Source organism: Antechinus flavipes, chromosome 6 (assembly GCF_016432865.1).
Source record: "Antechinus flavipes isolate AdamAnt ecotype Samford, QLD, Australia chromosome 6, AdamAnt_v2, whole genome shotgun sequence".
Classification (NCBI taxonomy): domain Eukaryota; kingdom Metazoa; phylum Chordata; class Mammalia; order Dasyuromorphia; family Dasyuridae; genus Antechinus; species Antechinus flavipes.
The window spans coordinates 128,329,119-128,339,845 of NC_067403.1; the positions used below are offsets into that span (position 1 = coordinate 128,329,119).

The window sequence follows — 10,727 nt, forward strand, 5'->3', positions numbered from 1 at the left end:
TAGCTATATCTTTTTTAAATTTAAGAGTGGAAATCCCTCTGTCACCAAGGTTCTAAGGGCAGTAGCCACTCAAGATCCAATCCTGTTATCAATAGCTTTGACTGTCATAAATTATGACTAGGCCTGATCTTACCTCCAACTCTGTCCACTTTACTACTATCTAGCCTAGGGACACATTGTATTAGAACTACACTTAATGTGGATGCCTTATCAGCTCTGGCCCTGCTACAGCACAGAACTCCAGAGCCAAATAATAGATCAACTTCAGACTCCTGGTATCAGAGACTACAAGATTATTTTCTGCTTCTTGATAACTTAAAAGAAAAAAAAAACTACATTGGTCTCTGCTTTGTCCTAATACAGTTTACTAAACTGCATATTATTAATGAAATCAAAGTTTTCTCAAGTCACACCAACATCCACATGTTGCACTACTAGCTCTTGCTAATTATTATACAAATGCTTGTTATTATTCACAAGGACATTCACAAGGAATAAAGCTGTGTGTAAACCCAACCAAGACTCACTACTGCCATAGGGAGAAAACCTTAAGTTTATTCATTTTTAGTTCATTACAAATTATTTTCATTTTTAAAAGCACATTGTAATATCATCAAGAAAAATTATGCTGGACAGCATTAACATGAATAGATACTAATTCTCTTAAATAAACCACTGGAGAGTCTTTCAGCTCTTTTGACATTAAGCTTCTCAAAATTATTTATCTCAATGAATGTGTGATTCATGCATAATATCTACACCTGTGTACATCATTAACCCTTCCTTGCCTTTTCATTTTATAAATTCTCCATGCTTTTGTATAATTTCTCCAGGGTTAATGTTTCAAAAAATATTATGAACTTAATAAATCCTCAATAAAAGAAAAGATGGTGTATGAAACCATGAATATTAGTTTTTACAGGTCTTCTTGATATGCACCATACCATGTGCAAAATAGTCTTCTTATTCAAATTTCCTTTCCTTTACATTGAAGGGTTTTAGTTTTTTTGCCCTGTAACTAATAGAATTTGTTACTTCTCAATGTAATAGTTAAATTTAGCTATTATGTGTCTTAGAATTTTTAGCCATGGATATTTTTTCTGGAGGTGATCTATGGATCCTTTCAATTCACACTTTTTCCACATTCAGAAGTTCCGAGGAGGTTTCTTGTATTATTTCTTGTGTTATAGTTTTCAGATTTTTTACTTAGTCTGTTTTCTGGAAAATCCAGAATATTTAGGTTGTCTCAGATCTTGTGTTTGAGATCATTATGCCTTACTTCTATGGAAAGCATGCTTTCTTTTACTATTACTGTATTACTGGGTTTTGTTTTTTTTTTGCTTTTCTTCTTCCAGATTATCCTTCCTTCTATCTACATTTCCGATCAGTTATCCTTTTATTTTTCCTTTTGGTATAACTTGACATTGTAGATTCAAATATTTTCTATTCTGCCAATTATTTCTGTAGTTAGGCTGTATATCTGCTCTCAAAATCTTATTCTCTTAACATCCAGGAATAGCTTGCTGTGCTCTATGCTGTTTTCAAAATTTTCAGTCTTCTGCTTCCTGATTTTCTTTGTTTTTTTTTTTCATTTAATGCATTTATTTCACAGATATTTGAACTTTAAGTAGATCTGGAAGTCATGTTCCTTATGCTGCCATTTTATCTGCCTATATAGAAGATCTTAAGAGTTGTTTCCCCTCTCCTCTAGAGATCTTTGGTAATTTCAGTCTTTTCTTCTCCCTTATTTTTCCCTATTGCTTATTCTTTTTTTCTGGCTCCCTCCCTCTCTCTGAAAGCAATTGCCCTTAGCGATCAGATCTCAAAATGCTTCAACCTCTTCTCTTAAGCTGGGCAATTCATAATTAACCACCCAAGTTTCTATCCCAGGAGACTTTTGAAGAGACAGAAATGACTGGATGCTGGGCTTTTTCCTGAATTTACCAGAATACCATGTATCCCTCTCTCACATGTATCTTTCTCCATTCCCTCTGATCTTCAATTCTCTGGCCATGTAGCATATTTTATTGCAGCCTGAGTATATTTTTGTTTAGAATTAGTTTATCTACAGCACTGGGAGATGGGGTCAGTGTTTAGTACTGGGAACTATTTAAAAGCCCAGAGATGGGGGCAACTTTTTTTGTTTCTCTGTTGGGCACTAGGAAGAAAGAGAGATAATTAATGTATGGAGCTGAATTCTATTGCAAGCCTGTAGGTCAGTTTGTGTAATCTTACTAGTAAGTGGGTGGTAAGGAAGAATTTGTTGAGTGAGCACTAGGCATTAATTTTTACTTTGTTTAAAAGGTTCTTGTAATAGTCCATGGAGACAGCTAAAATTCCTTTATCTGGTATACATTTTCTGTTGTGGAGAGGAATGAGAGGTCATGAAAATTACAGAAAATGACTAGTCTCCATCACATGACCCAGAGGTCACAATTTTATTTTTAAATATAGGCATAGTCCTTTAAAAAAGATAGTACCAAAATTGATCTGTTTATTTTACCTTCTGAACTTTTTTCTTCTGTACATCTTTTTTTTTTTTTTTGCATCACTGCCACTACCCACTTATCCTATCTCACTTTCACATAAAATAATCCTTTTTTTGTAACACATAATTATAGTCAAGCAAAACAATTGATCACATTGACTGTATCTGAAAATGCATCTCATTTTGTATTCTAATCCATTACTTGTTTGTCAACAGAGATTTGGGAAGCAAATTTCATTCTCAATCTTCTAATGTTATGATTGATTATTGCTTCAATAAGAGTGTGAAGTCTTTCTGTTTCTTTCTTTCTTTCTTTTTTTTCTCTGAGGCAATTGGGATTAAGTGACTTGCTCAGGATCACACAGCTAGGAAGTGTTAAGTGTCTGAGACCAGATTTGAACTTAGGCTCTCCTGAATTCAGGGCTGGTGCTCTATCTACTGTGCTACATAGTTGCCCCAGAGTGTGAAGTCTTTCAAAACTATTTTAGGTAAATCATTCTCCTGTCTTACACATTTCATTCTGTATCAATTCAGACAAATCTTTTCAAATTTCTCTGAAAAAAAAAAAAAAAAAAGGAATCTCCCCAGTGGGTTGGAGGCTTAATATTTCTTGAGTATCATCACAATATTCAGGGTATATCATTCCTTCTCCATGTTATATGACTAATTCATTTTTCTGGTCACACATGTTTTTTACACCATTTTTCATGAATAAGTCACTATAGAACATATGATACAGTTTACTATGCTCTCTATGTATCTATCAATTAATTGCTTTCTGAGTCACCTACAATTTTGATTCCTTGGAGGTAATAGTTTTAAATTCTACATTTGAGAATGGGATCCCCACTCAATTAACTCCAATGGTTCCCTTTATCACCAGGATCAAATATAAAGCTCAGTTTGACATAATAAAAAAAAAAAATAGTTAAGGCTTTATGTAATACTTTCCAAAGCACTTTACCTGTGTTGTTTCTTTTGATATTACAATACAAGCTGATTTCTTCCTAACTTTTTCATCTTATCCCCATTTAGACTACTCATTGTTATTTGCACATGACAATACACCTCTTAACTCCATGCCTTTGCACTGGCTATTGCCCATCCTTGGGATGTTTTCCCCTTTTCACCTCAGCCTCTTAGTTTCTCTGTTTTTTTTTTTTTTTTTTTTTTTCAATACTCAAAGCTCACCTTCTGCAAGAGACCTTTCATAGTCCTGTCAAATCCTAATGAGTTCCTCTCTGGTGTTACTTTCTATGTTATGTATATATATTTATATATATTGTTTAACAAATGCCTATTTATTGACTATTCCATGACTCATAATATAACATCATTGGGAAAATATTGGTATTTAAAAGTACGGCTTTTACTGCTGATAAAAGTTTGGCATCTTTAAAAGCACTTTCTAATTTCCTAGGGTAATATATATATATGTATATATACATATGTGTGTGTGTGTGTGTGTGTGTATACCTATATATGTCAGACAGACTTTCTCAATAAACTGTCTATACAACTCTAAAATTATGATTCTTTAAATCGCATTTTGTAATTTGGGTAACATACTTTTTTCTTGCAGGATAGACAATATCTTTTGATTAAGTTTATATTGTACTGAAGTGATTTTGTAATATTCTGAGGCTCACAGTACTAGTCCAATGTTTGTCTTTGAGTAAGACTACTTAGACTTTAAAGAACCTGGATGATGCTGGATGATGCCCATTTAGGTAAGCATATATTGCTCCCTATTTTATATCTTTCTTGATATCAATAATCATCGAAATATTGAACAGCTATTTCTGTGCTGAAATTAGTCATAGACTCCTATCCTTCCTTCCTTCCCTCTCTTTGTCCACATAGGGTATCATACTCTTACCTGCTCTTAAAACCTTTTTCTTTTTGGATCTCTGAACCCTCCCAAAATATCTTGGGGTTTATTAGCAAGATTTCTTTTTTAAGGCCTATGCCTTAAACCAAAACCACTCAGATTTTCATTGATTGTCCACCAATAGGTCCCAGGCCAAGCCCCATTTGGTCATTGTTTGGTCATTGATTGACTCAGATTGAATATAAAGAGCAATTATTTCAATATTTATTTATTTATTTGTTTGTTTATATTTTTTTGACTAGATGAAAGAGGCCATTTTTTGCCCCATTTCTTTCATAGCCTGTCACTAAGTGGACATTGTCTCAGTAAAACTGAAACCTATTAAAGTCTTTAGCTTTAAAAGGCTAAGGTCTCCCATTGTATGCAGAACCATCTCTATTTAGTCTTCCTGATCTACATCCGGCCACAAGACTTAGATGGCTCTGGAGGGGAAAGTAAGACAAATGACCTTGCACAGCCTTCCCTCACTTAAATCCATGTCATGGCATCACCTCCTTAATGTCATGGTGTTCTTCGAGAACAAATAACAAACAACAACATTTATGACTTGAAGCCATATTTGAGAGATACCTTGCCTGAATAAAACTTTTAATACTGTGCTTTTCCTAATAAACCAAGTCCTTTGAAACCAACAAACACAACAGGATCATTAAAAATTCATTAAACTTTATAGTCAATTGTAAGATTGCGAAAATTGTTCTGCCATAGAAAATCACCTGTGAAATGAGTATTAGCCTGTAGCTATTGTCTAGGTAAGGAAAAGAAATGTCCACTAACAATTCTCATAGGATAATATGTTAAAACTGGCCCAGGAAATATCTCTTATAATGATCTGTAATATGAAATGTTCTAATTTGTACACTCAGGTTTAGATAGATATTAACTTATTGTTTGCTGAGGCTAGTTATAATGACCTGTATCGCCTTAGTCAAAACTTTGCCTCATAAAGTAAAATATTTGTGAAGTACTTTGAAAAACAAAGTACAATATATTATTATTATTGTTATTATTTATGATTGCAAAAGAAGAATACTTGGAATAGAAATTGCATGACTGCATATACTTTCATGGTTGTCTATTATTATTAATTATGTTTATTAATTTAATACTTATTAGTGCTAATGTTTACAATCATATCTACATTATATAAATATGATATATAAATACATTATTATTATTATTGATTGATTTTCTCTATTCTTCTAAATTCCTTAAAGTTAGTACCAAAAAAGGCAAAGTTGAAGTGCAGCAATATAAACTAGCAGACCAGTTTCCCCACAACATCCAAAATATTTTGAAATCAATAAAGATTTGAAATATCAATATTGAATTTAGATTTTTTAAAAATCCTTTTATTGGACCACTTTGTATCAGTTAAAATGAATGATGTATTCCTTTCTTTGCCAAAGAATTTTCTTTTCTTTATTAGCCAAGACTGGAAAATTAGATGGAAAAGTACATGAGCTATTTTTCCTTTCCCATCTATATTGCTCAGGATTTTTTTTTATACTAGCACAGATGGCATAATATATATATTTTCTGAAAAATTAAAAATTAAGATAATATTGTTTGAAGGTAGCCATCCTGTTGTTAAATCCATCATCATTTCAAGCAGGAGAGAGATTTATATGAGAAAGGGTTTCACTGCACAATAAAGAAATCCTGATCAAATTAAAGTTTAGCTAAAAGTATTATCATATATATGAAAGGGTGATCATGGCAAAAAAAAAATTAGTTGTATGTGTGAGAGTGTGTGTGTGTGTGTGTGTGTGTGTGTGTGTGGTTATGCTTGCCCCAAAGAAAAGAACCAGGAACAATAAGTATAAGTTTTAACATGTTAAACTGAGGTTGGATATAAAGAAAAATCTACATAACAATAAGAACTGTATACCTGTCAAATGGATTGCCTCTTGAGATAGCAAGTTCTTCTTCCATTTCAGGGTGAGAAGCCTAGGCTGAAAGGTCAGCTTCTGGGAATGTTTGTAGAGATTTTTCCTTAGCTATGGATTAGACTAAATGGTCTCTGTCAGCCCTTCTGAATCTGAAAATTTCTAATTGCTTGGTACTTAGGGTTAAAATATTTGATTAATTTCAAAAAGAAAAGGGAAAAGAAAAAAGAAGAAATTTTACCTTCACTATGGTCCAGTGCAATTGTCTGCTCTATTTCTGCATAAGTACGACTAGTTCGTTCTTGGAGAGGTTCCATGATGCAAGTTTCCATTAGATGAACAATATCCATCCGATTGATCTTAGTTAGACACTCAGTGAGGCTTTTGTCTGTTGAATTAGAGAATGAATCTTTACTATAATTAAACTTTGGTTGATGATTCAATCCTTCCTTAAATTAAATCTTCCTTAATCCAATGCCTGCTTATGGTCACATAGAGATACACATATGTTTAAAGCAATGAACGGGTCTAGTGTCATTATATATTATAATAATAGGTATGGAAAATACATCAAAAGCAATTCATTCATTAAGTACTTACTGGATATAATAGAGCTTACCATATCAAAAAGTACTAGATAAAGAAGTAGTGCACAAACCAATATGTGGTAAATATAATGGGAACATAATTCTAGGAGAATGTAAAATAAAGGAAAGATAAATATGGAATGGCATTAATCAAGAAAGGCTTCCAGGAAGAAAGCTAGGTCTTCAAGGAAATTACAGGACTCAGATTATCAGAAAAAAGGGAAAGTTTTAATGTTTTATATCACTAAAGGATTTAGATGTGGGATTCAAGAACAAATTTTTATAAACATAAATTAAACATTACAAATCCTATTCACTGATAAAGTAATAGAGTGATAAAGAATTTACTTGCTAGTCCTTTTAAAATTTAATGGAAAGTGACAACCAAAGAGGTACCCCACTACTGTAGAAGTATCACTCTACTTAATACTACTACTGAAAAATGATCAGGTTCCATTTTGATAATGCCATTATTTTCTCCATGAACATTATATTAAAATAGCTGGAAGTTTATTAAATGCAAATCTGACATAAGGTATTTTATTTTGTATGTTATTTTGCATATTGTTTACCTGTAGCATGTTTACCATCTCTTTCAAGCCAGTATTTCAGTAATGCATGACTCTGATCCTGTAGAGAATTAGGGTTTTCAATTCGGATTTGGTGAATTTGTTCTTCTGTGAAATCCAGTTCTCTTGCTAATTCTAAGAAGGAGAATACCAATTTGTTAATATTTTCCCTCCTATTTATCCCAAGGTTTAAGTCACAGAAAAGATTTACAATGGATATCAATTAGTATATAATTCTTCTCTGTCTTAATGACTTATATGTAAGCCATTACTATTTTATTTCTGCTCATTAGCAAAGAGCCACTGTTTTTCACTGGGTATTATTTTCCTCCAAGGCTGATGAATTTCATTCAATTCACTACCAGAGAAAAGAAAACTTTCATGAAGCAATTAACAATGGCATCAGTATATAATCAAGTTGTATGTATCATGTTAAAGAAGACCTTCCTCTATATATCTATAGTCTTATCTTGTATAATTCATTGTGGAGAAATACTTAATGAAAATTAAATGGCCATCTTGAAAAGCTCTTTCAATAATGGCCTCTGAATTAAACCTTCTATGATTTTGTAAGAAAAAATATAGGAGATTTATGATGCTTCAAATTCAATTATCCTCAAGTAGACAGAAGGTCTATGAGGTCTTTCTTTCACAGTGAATCCAACTGAATAATTGTATGACCAATTGCTTGAGGCTCTCAACCAATTTCTGTGTATCTAGAAATGTCCCTTTGAATGTTGTTCAAATCTGTATTCTTTAATCCAATGCCTGCTTATGGTCACATAGAGACACACATATGTTTAAAGCAATGAACGGGTCTAGTGTCATTATATATTATAATAATAGGTATGGAAAATACATTAAAAACTTTATCCTAGAAAAGAATCAATAAAGATCACTGAGTCGGAACTGGGAAGGTATCTTAAAGGTCATCTGGTCTGATTATGACATTTTATAGGAAATTGAGATTGAAGAGATTGATTGTCCAGGATCATATAACTACTAAGTACTCAAGATAGGATTAGAATGGGTCTAGAATCCTTATGCTTTATCTATTATGCTACACTGGACTTAGGAGACATAAGAACTGGTTCTGATATTAATTTCATGATAGTAGGCTAGTCCTATAATTTTTAGCCTTATTTTTCTTATCCATAAATTGGAATAAAATGAAAAAAATTTTACCATATAGGATTGCCATAAGAAAAGTTCTTTGTAAACTTTAAAGAACATGTAAAGTACATGTGAATTATTATTATTACCTCAATGCACTAAATGGTACCATTTAATGTGGCTATCAGTGATAATCAGATATAAGTCTGAATTTAAGGGAAAAAAAGTCTTTGAATTGTTTTAAAAAGGGAAGAGTAATATTCTATACTGATTGTCTCAATGTAGCATTTTATATAAATAACAAGGATTGAACATAAAGAAAAGCCTACTTGAAATGATTTCAATTAAAGTAGACTATATACTTCTTATAATAGCTCTTGTAATCTTTGTAATTTGCCTTGTTGAAGATGTTTAAAAATTAGAAACTTTTTATTTTATTTTAACATTTGTCTGAGTCACATGTTGGCTTCCTTTACTTATACTTCCATTGCTAGACATGGAGCTTGGCACAAAGTGGGTGCTTAGCATACAAACTAGGGATTTGTCATTAGAAAAAACCAGATCATTCTGATTTTACCTGTCCAACTAAAGCCAAGATGATCAGCAATATGAGCCAACCTTTCTTCAATATGCTCTTGGTCATTCTGCAGATCTAGAGAAGGTAAAACAAACAAACAAAAACAAAAAACAAAAAACAGCCACAGGTTGTCTATGATACAGTGAGAGAAAATGATAATACTGAGACATCACAAGTAAGAAAATTATTTTCCTAATATAATGCTACAAGGTTATTGTTATATTGAGAATCATATTTAGTCACCTCTTGACTAAATTCTTTGGGAAAAAGACAATGTATCTAAAAGGAATTTCTGAAAATAGCTGCTTTCATAGCTCTTTTATCCTAAAATAATGAGTATTGTTAATAAACTATTCTTAGGTTAAATGATATTAATGTACAACTTTTAAATGACCTGAAAGCATGTCTACCTAAAGGGGAACACCTTACTTTCTTTTTTCTTATAAGGTCCACAATTGATCAACATCAGAACAGAGTGGGAGTTGGGAGGACCTAGTAATATCTTATACCAGTAATCTTGAAAATGAATTTTTATTCATCTCCTTTGAGCAATCTTGAGCTTCATTTGATCATCAGTGATGTAATGAATTAAAAAGCACTTTGCAAATCTCAAAGGGATGTGAACTGATATTTCTGCCAAGTTATGCACTTAGAATATGACAGAACCTCAAAGTGATACGTGTATGAAATGGTTGTTAATTTACTCTTCAAGGGTGGTAGTTGGGCCCCTGAAATACTGCAAGCTGCCATATCATTCCGACAACCTGATATTTGCCAATTCACTGCTTCACTATTAGAGGCCAATATTTACCAAAAAATATAATAAAATTTCCTTTCAAGCACAATTATTGCTCCAATCCCCATCAAGGAGTTCAAATTATGAATTTCTTTTCTCTTGTGAATTTCAAATCATTTTAGGATTATTTTTTCTGCTTTAATAAATGATCTTACAAAATTCCTATAGAGGCTAATTGTAAGAATAATCAAGTTCTTGGAAGATATATCCACTACATATAGCAAACTATTTTTCCCTTTCACATTTTGATTCTATTTTGCTGGGTGATCCCTCCTTGGTCAACTTGAGTCTTCCTAAGTTTGAGTTTTTCTCTCCTTAAAATATGTTTTTGTATCCATTTCTATTATATTCCCATTTATCTACTACATATATGAAAAGCATGTGAGGTTTTATTTTTCTTTTACCTTTTCTTTGTTTGCTTAAAGAGTCTAGCAGTGGTAACCAACCTTTCTGTATCAAAAACAGATCCACAAGAACTGGAATTTCATGATATGTGAAATCTTCTTGAACAAATTGCTTCCTAATAATTACAAAATTGCAGGTACAAATGATTTCAGAGTGCATAAGAGTGAGAATTTTTCTAAAAAGCACCTTTAGACTGCAAAATAAAATTGATTTGATTGTTTCTCCATCAGCAACATTGCTTAAATGTATGGCCAGGGAATAATACTTCAGAAAAAGCAAAACTCAAAATTTGCATGGCCTGAAGTAAATAGTAGCTACACTAAAGGCAAACTAAACATTGCCCAGTTGTTCATAAATGTGAACGTTTTTATAAGCATTCTCATTATGCAATCTTGAGATTGTTTTTATGGAC

General features: G+C 32.2%; 1 protein-coding gene across 1 annotated transcript in view; it reads right to left on the reverse strand.

Moving 5' to 3' along the window:
* The window catches only part of ANK2 (ankyrin 2), a 381,624-nt gene that overhangs the window by 22,293 nt on the left and 348,604 nt on the right, over window positions 1-10,727 (reverse strand). The window contains exons 41-43 of the mRNA XM_051967124.1: window positions 9,115-9,189; window positions 7,428-7,559; window positions 6,510-6,656 (exon numbers count right to left, since the gene is read on the reverse strand). Of these exons, the coding sequence (XP_051823084.1) occupies window positions 6,510-6,656; window positions 7,428-7,559; window positions 9,115-9,189 (354 nt within the window). The remainder of the gene's footprint in view (window positions 1-6,509; window positions 6,657-7,427; window positions 7,560-9,114; window positions 9,190-10,727) is intronic.